This window comes from Triticum dicoccoides, chromosome 3B, assembly GCF_002162155.2.
Source record: "Triticum dicoccoides isolate Atlit2015 ecotype Zavitan chromosome 3B, WEW_v2.0, whole genome shotgun sequence".
Taxonomy (NCBI): Eukaryota; Viridiplantae; Streptophyta; class Magnoliopsida; order Poales; family Poaceae; genus Triticum; species Triticum dicoccoides.
In genome coordinates this window covers 75,697,052-75,717,272 of record NC_041385.1, presented here as the reverse complement: position 1 = coordinate 75,717,272, position 20,221 = coordinate 75,697,052, and the positions used below count along the sequence as shown (strand labels likewise).

At 45.5% G+C, this 20,221-nt stretch overlaps 1 protein-coding gene across 1 annotated transcript; it reads left to right on the top strand.

Moving 5' to 3' along the window:
* The first annotated feature begins 775 nt into the window (after nt 1-775).
* LOC119280837 (ricin B-like lectin R40C1) lies at nt 776-3,087 on the top strand. Its single transcript, XM_037561543.1, has 4 exons — nt 776-1,063; nt 1,278-1,400; nt 2,211-2,439; nt 2,768-3,087. Coding segments are annotated over exons 1-4 (483 nt in total). The 5' UTR covers nt 776-934; the 3' UTR covers nt 2,770-3,087.
* Nucleotides 3,088-20,221: the final 17,134 nt, after the last annotated feature.

Genomic DNA, 20,221 nt, shown 5'->3' with positions numbered 1-20,221 from the left:
GTGATAATTCCAAAAAATGTAATAAGCGCTTGGAAGGGATCGAACTCAAAACCATGCAACAAGGTGGCATCTGAGTTGATATGAACTATCAGCCGCGATAGTTTCAATTTATTTTCAAATTTCAAACGTGATTTCTTCAAAAAAGAAAAAAATTCATGTGACACCGACATTTTTTGAAGAAATAGGAACCAAATTTAATAAATAAATATCATTTGAATTTACGAACATTTTTTAGAAACGTGAACATAAAAAAATCGAAAGAAGAACATTTTTGTGAAATTACTGAACATTTTCTAAACCACGAACTTTTTTTGAAATTTTGCACAATATTTTCGAACAAAAACATTTTGAAATTCCTGAAAGGCTTTTTGAAGCACGAACATTTTTAGAAATTGTGAACAAAATTTGAAAAGGGAACATTTTCTGAAATTTCAGAACATTTTTTTAAATTAGGATCAAATTTCGAAAATGAGAAATTTCCATAAAATTCCAAATAAACATTTGAAATTCTCAAGAAAAAGAAAAAAATGAAACAACAAAGAAAAGAAAAGAAAAAGGAAATTAAAATAAAAAAGAAAAAGAAACAGTAAAAGAAAATAAACAAAAAGAGATAAAGGTAAAAATAGAAAAACCGGTTCATGAACCTTCTAGAAGGTTCCCAGAACCAGAAAACTGGCTGGGAACCACCTAGAAGATTCCCAAAAACAGATTCGCTTTAATGTTTGAACGGGCTGGCCCATCCTAACGCTGGTCGATCTGCCCTGTGTGCGCGTCCGGTCGACTACTTGCCGGATTTCCTACTTGCCGCGCCGCAAAGAGCGGCAAATAGGAATTTCCGCTGCGTCCTCCGCGTTGGACCGCTCATACACGAGGCCGCGTTGGACCGCTCATACACGAGACACGCCCGCACCACGGCGGCGGAGGCGGCGGCGGAATGGCGCCCCCGGCGATCAGGCAGCCGACGTACAGGATCCTCTGCAAGGCCGGTGAGGAAAGCTTCAGCCTCGCCGCCAGGGACGGCAAGGTCTGCCTCGTCCGCACCGATCGCGACGACGACACGCAGGTACACACACATACACCTCTGCGAGATCGATCGAAGATTGGCTACGTGAACTTGCCATCGGGATCTGAAAACTTGGCGTTTCTGGGATGTCCTTTTTTCTTATCGGGGAAAAGCAACAATCCTGTTTGGATTTTGCTCAAGCAACTTTTTTATGTGTTCTTATTTCTTCCCTGATCATGTGGTTGATGGATTTGAATATACACCTCTGATGCAGCACTGGATCAAGGACATGAAGTACAGCATAAGGGTGAAGGATGAGGAAGGCTACTCTGCCATGGCACTCGTCAACAAGGCCAGCGGAGAGGCGCTCAAGCACTCCCTCGGCCAATCTCACCCTGTAACTAACCTCGCTTCAGCTCATCCATCCATCCAACTTCTAATTTTTGCTATCGGATTCGTGTGTGCACAGTAGATCTTACATGATTTTGGCAATTTTAGACATATCAGATCTGCAAGCACACAACATACCACACATTCCAAATGCGTACTTTCTCTGCATTCATACTAGCAGTGGTTTCAGCACATGAAAAACAGAATGGGCAAAAGCTCGAATGAACAGAAGCACTTTGAGCTTATTGGCAGTGTGACCTGTGGTGTTTCAGTGAATAATCACCACTGGGATTTAGTGATTTTTGTCTAAAATGATGTAAACTAGTCCAGCATGAGTGAAATTTCTCCCTGTTCTTGGGAATAATATTTGCCTAGTAGGTGTCATGTTCAGCAAACGTTGTAAATTATGTCAGTGTCAAAAACTTAAATCTGCTACGGTGTTTCACATTGCCATACAAGACCATAACTATGACAACACTTCCACGTGTGTGCATGTGCCCTGTCTTGTTCAACAAATTTTGTAACAAAATGTCAATGTAATACCTGCTGTGATTGTGTTCTGTTATGGCCTTCCACATTAGCATCCATGTGGACATATATCACAGTAATTTTACGGTTGTCCATGAGCACTGCAGTGTAGAGAGACACTAGCTCTAAAATAAATTGGTGAACTCGTTAGACAGAAGGACTAACATTGGTTCCAGACTAATTTGGTACGCCATGAGTTGTCACATGGTCATGTGCTCCTGCTCAACCCTGAAGTGCAGCTCCAGTATTGTGAATTTGCTCACCTTCCTGTTTGTGTTTTGGATCATAGGTTCTTCTGACCAGGTACAATCCAAACACCCTGGATGAATCGGTCCTCTGGACCGAGAGCAGGGACGTCGGAGAAGGCTACCGCTGCATCAGGATGGTGAACAACATCTACTTGAACTTTGATGCACTCCATGGTGACAAGGACCATGGCGGTGTGCGCGATGGAACCACCCTCATTCTGTGGGAGTGGACTGAGGGCGACAACCAGCGCTGGAAGATCGTTGCCTGGTGTAAGTTCTTCTACTCTATCTCCTGCGCTTGCCATGTACTGTATTAATTTCCTGCCGCTCCAGTTCAGTTTCACTAGAACTGTTTGATTTGTCAACTGCCGTTTGTTTCTTCTCATGCAAATAGACATACCCGCTCAAACAAAAAGTAGATGCATGCTACTCCCTCCGTTCGGAATTACTTGTCTTGAAAATGGATGTATCTAAAACTAAAATAAGTCTAGATACATCCATTTATGCGACAAGTAATTCCGAATGGAGGGAGTACATGACACGAGCGAGGTATTTCTGTTACAATTATGGATTGATTTGTGTCTTGTACTGATGGCAGGAACGATGCATATGCTACAGTTTGTTGGGCGCCCTCTTAATAATAAGCAAGTACTGAATGTTTCTTGAATAAAAAGGATGGCGCCGACGTGAGCCGTGTTTCTGTTTTGTTTGAGCAGTTATATAATTAATGAACATGTAATGATGGATTTATTGTCGTAGATTATGTGTGATGGATGCGTGAACAAACCAGTGTTTGTTATTATGCATGTATATACATGCCGTGTGACATGTTTGTGAACTATAATAGAATTGGTTTATCCAATCATATTGTTGTAACGGAGATCTATCTATATATCTTAGTTTTTGGCAGTTATTCAATTCGGCTCAAGGGAGCATATGCTCCTGCGTGCCAGAAACGCTTTTATAAATGTGAAAAAATATGAAAAATTCAGACATTAAGATGTCATTTGCAAATCGCTACGGGAAACCCAAGCATTTCGACCAGTACGAAAACAAGTTGTGTGCTTATTTTCTGGCGCTTCAACTGTCTTTTTTCCCCTGAGGAAGTACAATTGCATGAAAATCGGCAGGAGCTGTATGAACATGTACAAAAAATCCTTTTAAAATGGTTTCGCATTTGTTTGAATTTGTTTTCAAAAAAAGGTATTATCCTCCAGTTTTTGGTGAGATCTTTGAGGTGCAGACACATTGATCTTGTCTGGGATCAGGGACTCCTCTTTTCTTGTGAAAAATGTGTTGAAGGTCCCTCCAAAACAAAAAGAAATGTACTCAAGGTCAATTGCTATGTCGCTTCTCATGCAGTTGATATGATTCCATCCAGTTGCTGCTTTATTTGCATTCCACTTTTCTCTTTCTCGAATACGCACGAGTGTGCGTACTATATTATAAAGTAAAGAGTGGGGGTAAAGAGCCCCTCCACGACATTGTTACACGCTTTTACATGAACAGCATCATCCACCTATACACCGTACCCTCTAGGACTAAGCTAACTTACACACTAGCCCACCGGTCCACCTGATCGAAGAATCCAGCAAGGTCTCCATTTAGTAGTCCCGCTTGCTTCCAATTGCGCCCTTCCTCTGTGATCCTATGGATGACATAGTTCGTCGATGGTGTAGCTCCCTCAAACACAATTGCATTACGGTGTTTCCAAATTTCCCACATCACTAGGATGCGCAGAGCATTGAGCATCCTCTTGTGTCCCATTGGCGCCCTTGCTAGCGCACCATCCCGGTAGAGTGCCGTCCACTGTCGGTACCCAATCCGGCCTGCCCAGAGCCTGGAAAATTGCTGCCCAAATCTGCCTCGCAAAAACACAGCGTATAAGTAAGTGGTCAATTCCTTCCTCCTCCTAGTTGCACAGCGGGCAATGGTCCTGATGGTCGAGACCTCTCCGTGCTAGCCGGTCCGAGGTCCAACATCTATTCTGCAGTGCCAGCAATGCGAAAAAACGACACCGAGTGGTGCCCTAGCGCTCCAAGTGAACTCCGCTGTTGGGTCAACTTAACGTCCCCAAAACATGGCGGCATATGCTGACCACGTGGTGAAGGTGCCACTTGTTTCCCAGGACCATAGAACCTCATCCTGTTGCGTCTGCTCGAGCTCTATCCCGGTAGTCCATGTCCATAAAGTAAGGTACAACTGCAGAGTCGTTGCATTCACCTCTGGGTCCACATCCCGAGCCCAAGCACTGTCTTGGAGCGCCCTCGCGACCGTGCAGGTCAACCGCGTCCGAGTCCGCACTCTAGCATGTATGGTGGGCGCAAGGTCAGCCACACAATATCCACCCAACCATCTATCTTCCCAAAAAAGGGCGCTTTGCCCATTGCCAACACTTGTTCTCGCGGCAGAGCTAACCAGTTGGCGAGCCGCTGGCAAGACTTGGATATGGAATTCAGCCCAGGGTCGCTCCTTGTCAGACTTCTGCATCCATGGCCATCGGGCTTGCAATGCGGTGTTGAGCCACTGAAGATTAGGAATGCCTAGGCATCCCGCCCATTTTGGCGAGCACACTTTCTCCCATGCTACGTCGCAGTTGCCACCGGCGGCATTTGCCTTAGCACACCATAGGAAGCCTCGGCAGATTTTGTTTAGCGCGGCAATTGTTTTCTTAGGTAGATCGAGAGCAAGCATTGTGTGTAGGGGCATCGCACAAAGAACTGACTGAATCAGCAGTAGCCGACCACTCTTGGGCATTTTAGCCGCTTTCTACCTTGGCAGCGCTCCAGCTAGTTGGTCTCCACAAGATAAGATAATTGTGCAGCCAATTGTTTCCGTAGGGTTAGTGGGAGGTCCAAGTACTTGCACGGGAAATACCCCCTAGGGCAGCCAAGAACTCGTTCCACTGTTTCCATTGTTTCCGCCGGGCATCGAATGGAGTAAGCTGCACTTTTGGCCAGGTTGACTCGTAGCCCCGAGGCCTCACCAAAGATCTTGAGGAGCGACACACAAGTGGACATGCCCAGTTCATCTGGCTAGACAAATATGTCAACATCATCTGCGAACATCGATAGCCGGTGCTTCAGCCTAGTTCTTGCTAGAGGGGCAAGCATTCCTCTTGTGGATGCAAGCTTGAACATGCGGTGCAGCGGCTCCATGATCATGATAAACAACATAGAGGATACCGGGTCCCCCTGCCATAGCCCAATGCGATTGGTGATTGGCCTTCCAGGAGTTCCATTCGACATAATCCGTGTCAATGATGTAGCTAAAAGCCCACAAATCCAGCCCACCCAGCGAGACCCAAAACCCATAGCCGTTAGCACTTCCAGTAGAAAAGTCCATTGCACCAAATCAAATGCCTTTGATATATCCAATTTAAGCATGACCGCCTGCTCTCGAAGGGCGTGTAGTCGCCGCGTTGTGCATTGCACAAGCATGAAATTGTCGTGGATAGAGTGCCCCTTGACGAGTGCACATTGATGGTTCCCCACTAGGAAGGCCAGCTCCACCGCTAGTCTCGAAGATAGGATCTTGTCGAATATTTTGATCACTCCATGCACCAAAACTAACAGGTCTGTAGTCCTCGATATCCATGGACCCATCCTTTTTCGGCAGCAAAACCACAATTGCTTTGTTGAGTGCCTGTAGTCCTCTCGTGTCAGCTAGGTAAAAAGACTCCAAAGCTCGCATGAAATCCTCCCGTAGTATGCTCCAACACGTCGCATAAAAATGACCCGTGAAGCCATCGGGTCCCGGCGCTTTATCCATAGGCATTGATTTTACTATCTTCTCCACCTTTTCTGCGGTGAACGGGGCTTCAAGCTATGACAGATTTCGCGATGGTAAATGAACCACTCCAAGATCAAGCGTGTGCGTCCTCACCGGTGCTTCCCAAACACTTTGGAAAAGTATTCATCCACCTCCGTGGCGATCTCCTCCTGCCCAGTGGCAACCTTATCCCCATGCCGAACTGCCGTCATCATGTTTCTCCGCTGTCGATGACACGCACTCTGATGGAAGAAGCTAGTGTTGGCGTCGCCCGCTCGTAGAACAAGGATCCTCGATCTCTGTCGCGCGATGGTACACTCCAGTGAACAGAGGCCAAGCAGTTTCTGCTTCAGTAGCTTGCGTAGTGCCCTTTCCGGTTCCGACAACATTCTTGACTCCATCGCTTTGTCCAGTTGAAAAATGATCTCCATAGCTATGCCAATCTGCAGTTTCACATTGCCTATCCAACGGCCGCTCCATTTCTTAAGGCTCTTCGCCGTCGCCCTCAACTTTGCATCAAGCGCCACAAAAGGGTTGCCCTCACTTGGGACCGAGCTCCACGCGTCTTGCACCTTCTGCATGAACCCCTCGGCCTTCATCCAGAAGGCCTTGAACTTGAACCTACGCACCATAAATAGATCGGCATTGAGATCCAGCAACAACGGACAGTGATCGGACACCGCCGAGCCTGTTTCCATATGCTAAATAAATCACCGTAAATTTGATGTGAGATGCCATATGCTACACGAATTATGCTGATGACCGATCCAATGGAGCCCTTTCAAATCTGGGGCTCCCATCTGTTGGGACTCTTAATTGTCTATATCAACATAGCAATAGAGTTTTGCAAAAAGAAAGAAATAAACATAGCAATAGGTTTAACGCAGGATACTTTTCGTTGCATTTATCCAGACATACCTATGTTACTTTTATGACTTTAGATTAGCCTGTCTTAATAACTTTTACATTCATCGAGGTTGAAGGCCGCAATGCCGGCAGCTATAACCGCGTGACCAGCGGCTTGCAGGGCGCTGTCCGCTGCAGCCCGGAGCACGGACGGACTGCGCAAAGCCCGCTTCGGGCATGGCTGCATCCTCCGCGTTGGACCCCACATACACAAAGCCAACATGGTCGCCCTGTGGTGGTGCACTGCGGGTGGCCGAGTCGCCAGAGGCTACAGACCCTCCGCCCGCCCGGCGATGGAGGTTGGCGGGGGTGCGGTGGCGACGTGCATTCGCGAAGCTTGGATTTTGGTTTTTAACGGGGGTAGAGAGCGAAAGTAGGTGAGATTGAGCGGGAGAGGGGAGGGTTGACTATTATATCGATAATGCTACACTTACGAAGGCTAACGTAAATTCTAAGTACTACCCAAAAGGTGACCTGCTTGACACAGTGTTCGCCTCGGACGCCTCACAAGCGTGGAGAGGGATCGAACATGGACTGGAGCTACTCAAGAAGGGCTTGATCTGGAGAGTGGGGAATGGTGAGAAAATTCAGATTCAAAGAGATCAATGGGTGCCAAGAAAAAGTGGGCTAAAAATCACGCATTTTAAAAAACGGTCTAGATTGAGATGGGTGAACCAACTCATAACATCAGGAACTAAAGAATGGGATGTGAATCTTGTTTAACCAGCTCTTCCATAGCTATGATGCAGAGGAAATTTGCAAAATAAAAATCCCGCGAAGTATGGTGGAGGACTGCGTTGCGTGGCAAGAGGAAAAGTCAGGAATCTTCTCTGTTCAAAGTGCCTACAAACTGGTGGCTCGACTCAAACAACAAAGCAACATGAATGCTTCCAGCTCATCAAATGAAGCGGATAACAGGAGTATTTGGGAGCTCATATGGAAAGCAAAGGTCCCGGAGAAAATCAGGATTTTCGCATGGAGGGTAGCTACTGAAACATTGGCAACAAAGAAAAACAAATGGAAATGCACCCCAGAAACTGATAACATTTGCAATATTTGTGGGAGAGAAACAGAAGATGAATTCCATGCTGTAGTAAGCTGCACAAAGGCCAAAGGACTTAGAGATGAGCTAAGGACCTTTTGGGATTTACCCACGGAAGATCAGTTTCGACATACGGGCAGTGATTGGTTACAGAATATTCTTCCGAGGAAAAGTGCTCCTACTCCTTTGGCGAGCTTGGTGGTTTCGAGAGGACGAGTATTTAACCAAAAACTACCACAATTGACGGAAACGTGACGAAAAACTACCACTTTACGTTTTTGTGCGAAAAACTACCACTTTTTGTCTAATCTTTGACTAAAAACTACCGTGTCAGAAAAGCGCCCGATTCGCCTCTTCTAAACACCTTTCTGACAGGATGGGCCCACCTGTCAGCATCAATCTTCTTCCTCCTCTCTTTGGCATTTCCTCAAACACCTCACGTGCACTCCGCCGCTTTGCCCCCACCGGCCGGCAAGCCCCGCTACCTGCACCACCTTTCTACGACAGCCTGCGGCGTCCGTCTGGCCGTGCGACGGCGCCATGGGTGGCTGCTACTCTGTCATCGCGGCCTCCAGGATGCTGGCCCGGAGGCGCGCCGCCGCCGCCATCATGCCCGTGGCCAGCGCCGCCGACTGCCCCCCGACAGCGACGCCAACAGCGGCTGCTGCTGCTGCAAGAAGAAGCGCAGGTCGACCCTGGGCGACGACGACCAGTGCGCGCCCGGCGGGGAGGGCTTCGCCAAGCGGTATCGGCTGGGCGCGGAGCTGGGGTGCGGGGAGTTCGGGGTGACGCGCCGCTGCGAGCACGCGGCCACGGGCGAGGCGCTGACCTGCAAGACCACCCGCCGCAAGCGGCTGCGTCGCGCCGCCGACGCCGAGGACATGCAGCGGGAGGTGGAGATCCGGCGGCGCATGTCGGCGCTGGAGGGCGCAGGCGGCGCCGTGGTGCGGCTCCGCGAGGCCTGCAAGGACGCCGAGGGCGTGCACCTGGTGATGGAGTTGTGCGAGGGCGGCGAGCTCTTCGACCGCATCTTCGCCCGAGCTCTTCGCCGGCAAGGAGGAGGACTCGCCGCTCAAGGCCATCGACTTCGTTCTCTCCGTCTACTTCGAGCCCGGGGAGCGGTTCACCAAGGTGGTCGGCAGCGCAGGTGGTGGGACTCGCCGGCCGGCGGGGGCAGAGCGGCAGAGCGGTGGAGTGCACTTAAGGTGTTCGTGGAAATGAGAGAGAGAGAGGAGGAAGAAGATTGATGCTGACAGGTGGGCCCAACCGGTCGGATTCGGGGTTAGCACGGGTGAAGCAAGCGATTTCCCGAGTTGGTAGTTTTTAGTCAAAGATTAGACAAAAAGTGGTAGTTTTTCGCACAAAAACGTAAAGTGGTAGTTTTTCGTCACGCTTCGTCAATTGTGGTAGTTTTTGGTTAAATACTCCGAGAGGAATGTGTACATGCAGAAGGTAAGGCTTTGATTGGACCGTCACAGGCCGATCTCCCAGCGTACTGACGGTCCATTCCAGCTATGTTGAACAACAGAGCTACAATCTGTCCGCGTTATTCCCACTAGTCTCAGACATCTGGAATACCAGTGACAGTTTCAGTAGTATTGCTTTTGGTGACGCAAGAAGACCCAGCAATAGAGTGGCTCACGAGCTAGCCATTTTGGCTAGAAGAAACGGAGCCTTTGCCATAGTAGGGCATGTTCCCCCAAGCATCCGTTGCATCCTCTTAGAGTATTGTAATCCTTCTCATACTTAATATATGACTAGATCATTGATGGCGTGCGTTGCCGCGCGCGCCCATCCATTTTTACAATGAAAAGGTAGGTATTGCCACAAGTGCGTAAACTGAGCCATAACATTGTCAAATAGCCATCCGTTTCTAAATATAAGACCATTTAGAGGTTTCAATACGGGCTACATTCGGTACAATGTTACAAGAAAGAGCATAATCGCCTGGAAGAAAATGCGAAAGGCAAAACTATTATTTATTCAAGAATAGTAATACCGAATGGTAGCTACAGGGACCAAAAACAGAAGTCCATTGATCATCTCCATAGGACAAACAGATTGTCTCTCGAACTGCAGTTTGAAAGCCCCTCACATTGTCCCTGTGCTATGATGTAATCAGTACAATAATTGTCACACATGGATTATCGGTACTATAGTGTGCAGAACAACCGACATGCAAAGCACAACAAACTGGGCAATGGAATCAAAGTTAAATATTTATGTTTACTCTGTAGCACAAAGTAACAAATGCCAATATAGGGCATGTAGAGGAAGAAAAATAACATTACACAACTGTCTGTAGCAAATCTAGTTGTACGAAATAAGAAACTTCAAGGCATCTTAGCTCTCACTCTATTGCTCAAACTAAAACCGACAATGACCAAAGAAAATATCCATTTTCTAGCTCCCAGAATGAGTTAATTTAAAACTACATGCGAATTTTGTTACCAAATTACATGTATGGCAAAAAATGAAGCATGCCATAAATTAAACTGTCTATGCAAGCAAATGTCGACTACTCAGTTCCTGTAGATTTTAAACAAATATACGGACAACCGTTTTCCCAAATTAGAAAGAATACAATTCTCAGTTCTCACCATGACGACTATATAATTTGGATTGGAGCTTCTGAACTTACATTATCTGCATACATATCAGTGTTGGTCACTGATATGGAAGAGGCTAGAAGTGGAGGAACACGCAATGGCATAAGTAGGATCCGTAGAATTAAGAAATTCAAACTGTAGAATTTAATGTAGTGAGGTGAAATAAGCAAAACCATCTGCTAATAGAAATATTGAATTAAACAATAAAATTATAACTGTGATTATGATAAGTTATGGTCACAAAATATGACCCTACGAAAATGGACCATCCAGCCTTAGTTTCAGAAGTGTGCATAACAATCCAATGTGAATTGGGGTAGTGCTAATAAATAAATAAAACCAAAATTGTATTTCTGGAGAAGGTAAGAAAATTTCCTGATGTAGACATACTTTGCCGGTACATGGGGACAAGCAGGTATTGATAGACATTTCAGCGTGTCAATTACATCCTACAGGGGCAAAAATGAGGCTAATTTAAAAATCAGAAATTAGGGCCACATAAGAGAACGTCTCCTGCAAAAAATTAGCACAATGCACAAAAAACAGATAATGTATTATGAATGGGGCACCTGACCTCTAGGATTTTATTATATTGCTCCAACTTCTGGATCATTGGGGTAGAATCACCACCGAATATATGCCCTGCATGGCCTAAAGAAATTTGACCTTATATGCATCTATTTCCACGAAGGGAAGGACCGAATGTGTAAGCCAGCGCCAAAGTGAACACAAACAACTTACCACACCAAGGCAATGTGCAATAAGAACGTCCCAATCATTTTTGTGCAGTGAAGGAAGCAAAGTGCTCAATAACACCATTGCCTACCTGATACATTTAATTCGGCGGGCAATTCCATGCAAATTAAATGGAAGAGGGAAAATAGCTCATCGCAGCAAGGAGAAACTGATACTGAACAAATGACCTACTGTGTCGAGATCTTTGACATTAAAAGAAGGGTACCGAAATGACTTGTTGAAGTGATCTGGGTATAACTGTGTCCATCATCTCCCATCACGACTACCCTCTTTCTATGTTTTGCCAGCTGATTGAGTGCAAAGAAACAATAGCAGGGTTAACTATCCATCATGAGGTATATTTTTAATGAAGTTGAATGTAAGGTGCAAAGAACCTGATGCATTGTATTGTCTTTTATTGAGCTGCAATGCTATTCCGACATTGATAAAGGTAGGGAGACCACCCGTCGTAGAGCGTGAACATAGATTTTTGCAGCAAGAATACACACCAAGTTATTCCCATTTTTATTATACCCAAAAAAGATGGAGGTGCGCACGAGATAACTGTTTTTTTTTTGGCATAACATCATTACATGAGATCAATGTACACACATCAGTACTCTGTACTCATCCCCTTAAGATGTTGAAGGCTGGTGGTCGGTTGGTCAGTGAACGCATTCAAGATTATAGCAGAGTTCTTCTCATCAGCAACTAGCTTCTGCAGGACCTGCAGCTTGTCCATCCATGACTGCTTCTCTTCAGGAAAATGTCAGAGCATGTTCTAGTTTCTCACCATGGCTATGTACGTTATACTAACCCACCTTGGAAGAATGTACTCGGTGCCACGAAATTGAACCTGTATGATAGCAAGAAGTAGCTCAAAATTCAGATATGGGAACTAAGGCGAGGACAGGGTAGGCAAGGTGATGATACACTGATACCTGAGGGCCCAGAGTAGTCCTGGCCATCTCAGGCCCGGCCCTGTCGGCCCATCCAGGCCCGGCCCTAAAATCCAGGGCCTAGGCCCGATGGGCTTGCCCGTGGGCCAGGCTTGGGCCTGAGTTTTGAGCCCACCAGCAGGGCCTGGACAGGCTTGGGCTTGCATATTGGCATTTTAAGGAAGAGGTCCGGCCCACGGCCCTAAGCCCTAAGGGCTTTTCAGGGCTTTTTACCAGATAGGCCGGGCTTGGGCTTGAAAAGTAGGCCCGATGGTAGGGCCTGGGCCTCAGTTTTCTACCATGGGCTTTTTCAGGCCCGGCCCAAGCCCGGCCCGGCCCGGCCCATGGCCAAATATAGCCCAGAGGCAGTCTATGGCTGGCTGGGGCCCAGAGGAGCACCCAGGGGAGATGCCGCTGCGGTCGTCCCGATGGCCGTGGAGGTCGTGCTCGGTGCGGGTGAGAAGGAAGCCGCACATGAAGAGGTAGAAGGACAGTGAGTTGAGGGCGAGGATAGCGACGAAGAGCAGCGGTCATGTGCGACCCCGAGAGGGCCTGCGGCGGGAGCTAGCCGGCGCCGCCATTGACTCTAGCAGGCGTCGTACTCTTCGGGTCGATATCTCCGGCCATCGCACCTCCGTACTGACCTGATCCGCATTGCTGGGAGCGGGTGGGTCGTCGTACCTCGGTCCTGGCCTGATCCAAATCGCTGGGAGAGGGGGGTTCGCCGTCCGCACCGGCTGCTCCTCTCCTCCGGTCGCAGGGATCGACCGGCGGTCTCGTTCCCCTCAGGCTCGATCGGGATTAGGCGAGTGGATAAACCGGACTGGAATCGATGTGGTCTCGATGGGGACTGGATTAGGGCTCGTTTTTTTAGGTGAGGATTAGGTCTCGTGAGGTTTTTTTTTTGAGACAATTAGGCCTTCCTCCTGCTGCCGGCTCGCCGAAGGCCCAATGCACCAGAAGCGTCTGTTTCGCCCCGTGGAGCAGCAACCCACAGGACAGCTGAGCCAGATTAGCCACACTGCGAAACAGATCGCTTTTCACATTAAATTTGATGGCCAAGAACTCATAGTAAAAAAAAAAATCAATAAAACGGACGACCGAAAACCCAAATCGCTGTGAGGGCAGAGATTATATGCGGTTATCCTGTCCTTGATGGCTGGGCTTTTTCTTTTAAAAAAGTACATTCTTATGTAACCTTCCCATAATAATTCTATTCCCCCTGATCTATAATACCTAAATAGTTCATCCCCACTGAGTGCGGCTAATCTGCACCCGGGCTCATCTGCACCCACGCTTAGAAAAAAATTCAAAAAAAATACTAGAAGATTCAAAAAATTCCAATTTTTTTTGTGGTGGTAGATAATTTGACGCGTGAGGTGCGCCCCAAAATTCATCTCATTTGAGCATCTGAGCAGCTCTCGGCAAAAAAGACAAAATCAGGGTCTGTAAAAATGTTCACTGTTCATGCACTGTTTTGACCCGATTTGTCTTTTTTACCGAGAGCTGCTCAGATGTCCAAATGAGATGAATTTTGGGGCGCACCTCACGCGTCAAATTATCTACCACCACAAAAAATTAAATTTTTTTGAATTTTTTTAGTATTTGTTTTGAATTTTTTGCTGAGAGGGAGCAGATGAGCCCAGGCACCGTTTTAAGTTTTCGATCCCCACTATCCTATTTCTCTTGACATGCAACCTATCCACCTCATCACAGATGCCCCACACATGCCATCTTCTTTTTCACTTCACCGCATGTGCCACATCAGCCACTCTGCTCTAATAAAATTTATTTTCAACCAATAGCCGAAGAGTTCACTCACAAAAAAACGAAGGGCCAAGCTTCTGTAACAGACACGACATTTGAAGAGACATGATCGTTCAGCCGAAGAGCCAGGCTTCTGGAACCAATGCGGGGATCTGAAGAGACATGATCGTCCCCTTTATTTACATGCTTTGGCATCTTCAAATCTGGGCCAGCGCCTCCATGTCGCATCATCGTCCCTTTCAGATCTTGGTCGAGCGCATGGGGTCAGGCAGGAGGGGGAAGATGACTGAGAAGGAGCGGTGGTACATATGGATCTCCACAATGTGTTGCGGCTGCAAAATCCAAGGTTGCTGCTGATCAAGTCGACCATTCACGTCGATGTGCTCCCCTCATGGTGGCACGACCTCTGGGAGCAGCAGCGGCCCGTGTCCCTTGCTCTGCCTAGAGTTTCGTCATTGTCGAGCATGTCCCCAATGGCAGGGACCGAGGTCCAACCCGCAACCAGCGACATGTGAGGGAGTTTAGGTGAAATGAGAGCTGCTCAACCCCACCGGCACAGTCGTTGCGCAGCCTGCCAGCGTCGCTGGATGTTGCAGGTAGTGGGTTGATCAACATGGACACACTCCTATCGCAGGTGTTCTAGCGTTGTTGGAAGCGTGGCCAATTACGGAAGGATCCTCATGTGGAGCTGCTCCTACAATGCTACGACAAGTACTCTGGCTTCTGTTGGGAAAGTGGCAAAACTGAAACAAATGGCTTTGCATGGCAACGAGTAAAGTTTTTTAGAAGGCCATGATTTTTGAGAACATTTACGAATTTGAAAATTGTTCATGAGTTATGTATTTTTAAAATATTATGAATTCTAAAATTTCACAAGTTCGGAAAATGTTCAAATTTTTTAAAATAGTTTCGGATTTGAAAAAATGTTTCACGAATTTTTGAAAAGTTCACAAACCCAAATGAAAATTCTTGAAAAATAAAAGTGAAAAAGAAATATAAAGCGAAAATGTCAAAAGAAAGAGAAAAAACCGTGCATAAAAAACCAAAAAGAAAATCGTGCGGGATTGCATACTACAAGGAGGGGAAGAAGTGAAACTATCCACAACAACTTATCTATGTGAGGTGGTAACTCTGGTCGGATATAAAGCTGAATGTGCTGAGATCGAATCAAAGAGGAGAGAGACACGGAGACAATTACGAAATGTAGTCTGACAGTGGTACTCATCTCGGTGTGTAAATTGCCGAATCTTTACTTTTAATGAAGCAGTTGGTGAATAGTCTGTGCGGTTTATTTTCGCTGGTTTTTTCATCATCCTCCCACCTTCGGGTTTTTTTGTCATCCTCCCACCTCCGTTAACTCGCAACCCACCCGTGCAAAAAGGGCAATTTGAGAAAATGCCACATCTTTCCTGGGACTTTGCTCCCATAGCACACCTTTCTTTTTATTAGATTGTATAGCACACCTTTAACTAATGGCTGGACAAAATACCACAGATTGATTTTTCCCCTTCTATTCCACGTCCAAACCCACATCTCTTTTTTATTAGGACGAAATTGCCCCCGGCTGTTTCCTGGTGATACGAAACGATCACAGAACGTAGAGCACAACGCCGCATCGTCGTGACTCCTCCCGACGCCGCCGCCTCACTGTGCCAGCTCCCCGGCGAGCCGCCGTCTCACCGTGCCTTCTCTTCGGCAGCAGCCCCTTGTCATTCGTCCTCTCCCACTTGCCGCTTGTACGTATGCAGCATGACACCCGTCCAGACGTAGTTGCTCGTGGCTGTGCTGGCTGGAGAAGTGCTTGTTGTACATGCTGCTTCATCAGTTGTAGTTGTAGCTACTGGTTGCTCTGGTTGCTAGCTTCGTTAGCATATGGCTCAAATACCAGTGAGATACACTAACAAATTTGTTACGTGTTGACGGCTGTAGCAATTGTTGTAAGAAGATATGGATGCTTGTTCGTATGGATGTAATCAAAATTTAGATTGGGATGTAGCATGTAATGATATATTATTTTGTTGGTATAGATATAATCAAAATTTCTACAGCATTTTCACGTAAAATTTTGACATGACCTCTCTATATTTCTGTACCTTCTTCACATATCACAAGAATATATATGACAATCCAGAATTAATAGATATGAATTTATATTGGAAGCATAAGGTGAGTCCTAGTCTGACAAGTTGCATCCAGAACAAAAAGTGAATAATCATCTCAGTACACACGACAAGATCACAAGACATTATCCTAGAAAAAAGATCACAACACACTGAAAGACATGAATTCAATTGAAAAGCATCGACTTCTTAAAGAAGTGGCATCGACTTAATGCAGATCACTAAAGGCATAACAATATCACGGAATGGCATGCTACACTCTTTTTCTCTTCCTTGGTGTGAGCTTTTTTGCGGCCTTCACAACTACTTTTGGTGGAGAAGCGGGAGCCCCTGTTTCCATAGAAAATTGCCTGCATAATACATCAATTTCATGCATTAAAAAATGAGACCGATGTTATACATAATTCAATAAAAACATCATATTTCTTTTCACCTCCTTGTGGTTGGACCAGGGCTGCCTTGTAGGACAGTGAATGAAGATGTACCTCCAAGAGGGCTACGAAGAGATGATTGACTACACAAAACAACATTGTTTAAAGATAAAAACATTCCACACTTGTAGAGATATTAAAGATAAGCCAAAAGAAATTTACCTCCTCGTTATAGGTCGAGGGCTAGCTTGTGGGACACCCAATGAAAACATCCCTCCAAGAGGGCTATGAGGAGATGATTGACTACCGAGAAAACATAGTTTAAGGTAAAAATATGCCACATTTGTAGAGATATTAAAGATAGGCCAGAACAAAATTACCTCCTCGTCATAGGTCGAGGACTAGCTTGTGGGACAGCCAATGGAGACATCCCACCAAGAGGGCTAGAAAGAGATGATTGACTACAGGAAAAGGCAATTTTTAAAGATAAAAACATGCCACATTTGTAGAGATATTGAAGATAATAAGCCAAAAAAATACCTCCTCGTCATAGGGCGAGGGCTGGCTTGTGGGGCAGCCAATGGAGACATCCCTCCAAGAGGGCTACAAAGAGATGATTGGCTGTACAATATGTAGTTTGAGAAAAAAATACCTCACGCCCACTTGAGAAATTGAAAAGAAGCATTATTTTTTACCTCCTTGTAATAGGACGAGGGCTGACTTGTAGGAGAGCATCTCCTGGGATTGTACATTCAACATCTACTTCGGTGTTTGGTTTTATCTTTCTAGGTTTCGGTTTCCTGTCAACAAATTGAAACAATGTTACAAACTCGAGCAATAGAAGTGAAAATATGAGTTGAGCAAATGTGAATAAATATAAATGACCTTTTCTTCACTCTATTAGTTGGGCATCCAGCTTGCCTATGTCCAAGTTGGTTACACTTCTTGCACCTGTTTTGGCTTCCTAATTGACCTTTTGGTGGTGGTTTCTTTTTATAATGTCCTCCTCCCTTTTCAAGGCAACTTCTAAATCTCAACTTCCTTTTTCTTCCTACGGAACTTTTGGGGAGTGGTGCATGCAATACAAAGTCTAATTTAACATTAGGCCATTGTGATCTATCTGTGAGGGGCTCTACAACCCCCCTATATGCTGCCCTAAACCTTTCTAGAGAGTAGTACTCATGAAGATAATCTTCCATCTTCACGTTCCTTTTTCCAATCAAGAAAACAAGTGCATGCTCACACGGTTTACCCGTGTGCTGCCACTCAAGGCACGTGCACTCGCTTTTCTCTATGTTAACCACATGCCTCAAATTGTCTTTGTTGATGTCCCTGACCTCACCTTTCCAATTACTTGATCTGGTAACTTTCAAGTGCCCAAGCCCCCTTGTTCTATTATTCACTTGTTGTACAACTGCTGGCAACATTCGTCCTTGTAACTTCTCCCCAATTGTTCTCCTTGTTGCAACCAATTTCATTATCTTTCCATTAAGCGTGTCAGCTAACACATCTACGGGAAGATCTTTGGTTCCTTTTATCCAATTATTGAAGGTCTCTGCAAGGTTGTTATGAATGTAATCGCACTTGATCTCAGTGTCAAAACTAGACCTCATCCACTTCAAATTATGGTACTCTTGCAAGTACTTGCCCATAGTTTGGCTAGATTCTAGAACCTTGGAGAAGTGGTACTCAAACATTGAAGGTCTATGTGTCTTACCAGCAGCCCACATGCGTCCAATTATGTCACCATTATATCTTTTTGAAAAATTCTGCATTAAATGCCTAAAGCACTCCCTCTGTTCTGCTTGAGGGAAAACTTTCTTAACTGCATTTTCTAGGCCTTTGCATGCATCCGTACATATAGCAAGCTTTGAAATTGGCCCTAATGCCCTATGCAACTGTGTCATGAACCATGTCCAATTATCTTCATCTTCAACCTCAATAAAGCCAAATGCAAGTGGAAACATCCAATTATGTCCATCTAAAGCTGTGCATGCAGCTAAATGACCATTCCACTTTCCATTCAATGCAGTTGAGTCTATGCTAAGATAAGGCCTACATCCAACATGGAATCCATCTACACAAGGCTTAAGTGCCATAAAAAATCTGTGAAAGTAAACTTTACCTTTCGTTAGCTTAGTATCGACCTCAACAATGCTTCCAGGGGATCTAAGTTCCATCTCTGCTTTAAAATTATACAGGTAACGGAAGCTACTACCCCAAGAACCATATATCTCATCCTTTGCTCTCTCCCTCCCCTTCCATACAATGTCATAGCCAGTGGTTACATTCCAGTCTTCCTCTAACTTTTCTTGTAAATCCTTGCAACCAATGTTTGGAGTTTTCCTTAAAATTTTCTTGGACCTTTCTTGAACCCAATCTTGTGAGGCCATTGCTGAATTGAGCCTACTACTTGAAACACATGTGTGTGCCGGTCCTATCTGGTTAACCCGCATACATAACAAAGTTGTTAGCGTTGCTACAATAACATGATGCTACCATAACAAAATTAATAGAGAAAGTGAAATATTAAGCTATGTTAGTACCCTGGTCTTTGTCTTATCAGCCATAATGCGACATGTTATTTTCCATGGACAATCCTTAGCCATACAATGTGCCATCCACCTACTCTTGTTAGCTCTGTGAGTCCCAAGGTTGAATTCTTCATTGATTGCCCATTGCCTCACAGCCCTCCTACAATCAATCATTGTTGGAAAGATTGAACCTTTCTCAACTTTTGGATGATCTTTGTCATATGACATTTCTATATCTTCAGGAACTTGGTCATCAACTGGTATAGCTCCCTCGGCTATTAACTCCTCATTAGCATGGCACACAACAACCGGAGCTGGATCATTTATTGGTTGAGCATCCTCAACCTCATCCTCAATTCCAAGTACCTCACACATGTTTTCCTGGGACATAGGAGCTATTATATCATCACCTATAGGAGTTATCTCAAGACTGGACCAGTCAATAGTAACTTGACCATCAGATTGCACATATCTCTCATTTACAAAGCACATTACCATCGTCAACACATGATGCACTACTAGCATTTGACTGGTAAACATCAGAACTTGAGGAAATGATGTTGTCAACTATCTCACTAGATGGGATATTTTCTGAACAAGATGATGCCGTAAACCCCTTTGCAATTTCCACAACTTGAGCAAGCACAAGCAATTCTTTCTCTTCCCATCTCTCAAGAAATGATGTCAGCAACTTCCAGTAGTACATCAATCCTCTCAACTGAGTCAAAATGCTTGTCCTTGCACAAAATATGGACCTCTTGTCCGCTCCCCCAAACAATTTTGGACCCAATGAGTTCTATCATTTTTTCAACCGAAAAACGTTTCATGTTAACCTCAAACTCCACATCATGTTGGGCAACTTGATGCTCGCTGCCATCATCAAGTTTTGCAACAAATCAAAGAACTCTAACAATTAGTTTATAAATGACAACGCGCAATTCTGCACCTTCCTCCGTACAAAATTTCGAATAGAATCAATGATTAGGCATAAATATTCGTCAATATTTGAGTTAACAATTCACGTAACCCTCCTATTCGAAAGCATAGGTTGAACGACTAACCCTTCCGGAACTGCGCCCTCTGGCTCTAACTGTTTCGGAGCTGCACCTTCTGGCACCATCTTGGCGAACAACACCCTTCTACTCCTACTTGTGAAGCCTGCTCACTAGCTCTCCTCCTCCACCATAATCTCCATGGCCTAGGGTTCCACAATACACATGTCAGATCAAATGTGTGTGTGTGTGTGTGTGGAGAGAGAG

Bases quoted from the DNA above. Each gene is read 5' to 3' on its own strand.
- LOC119280837 (XM_037561543.1), top strand. From the start codon at position 935: ATGGCGCCCCCGGCGATCAGGCAGCCGACGTACAGGATCCTCTGCAAG. The intron at 1,064-1,277 runs GTACACACACAT...CCTCTGATGCAG, and splicing joins ATCGCGACGACGACACGCAG to CACTGGATCAAGGACATGAA. The intron at 1,401-2,210 runs GTAACTAACCTC...TTTGGATCATAG, and splicing joins CCCTCGGCCAATCTCACCCT to GTTCTTCTGACCAGGTACAA.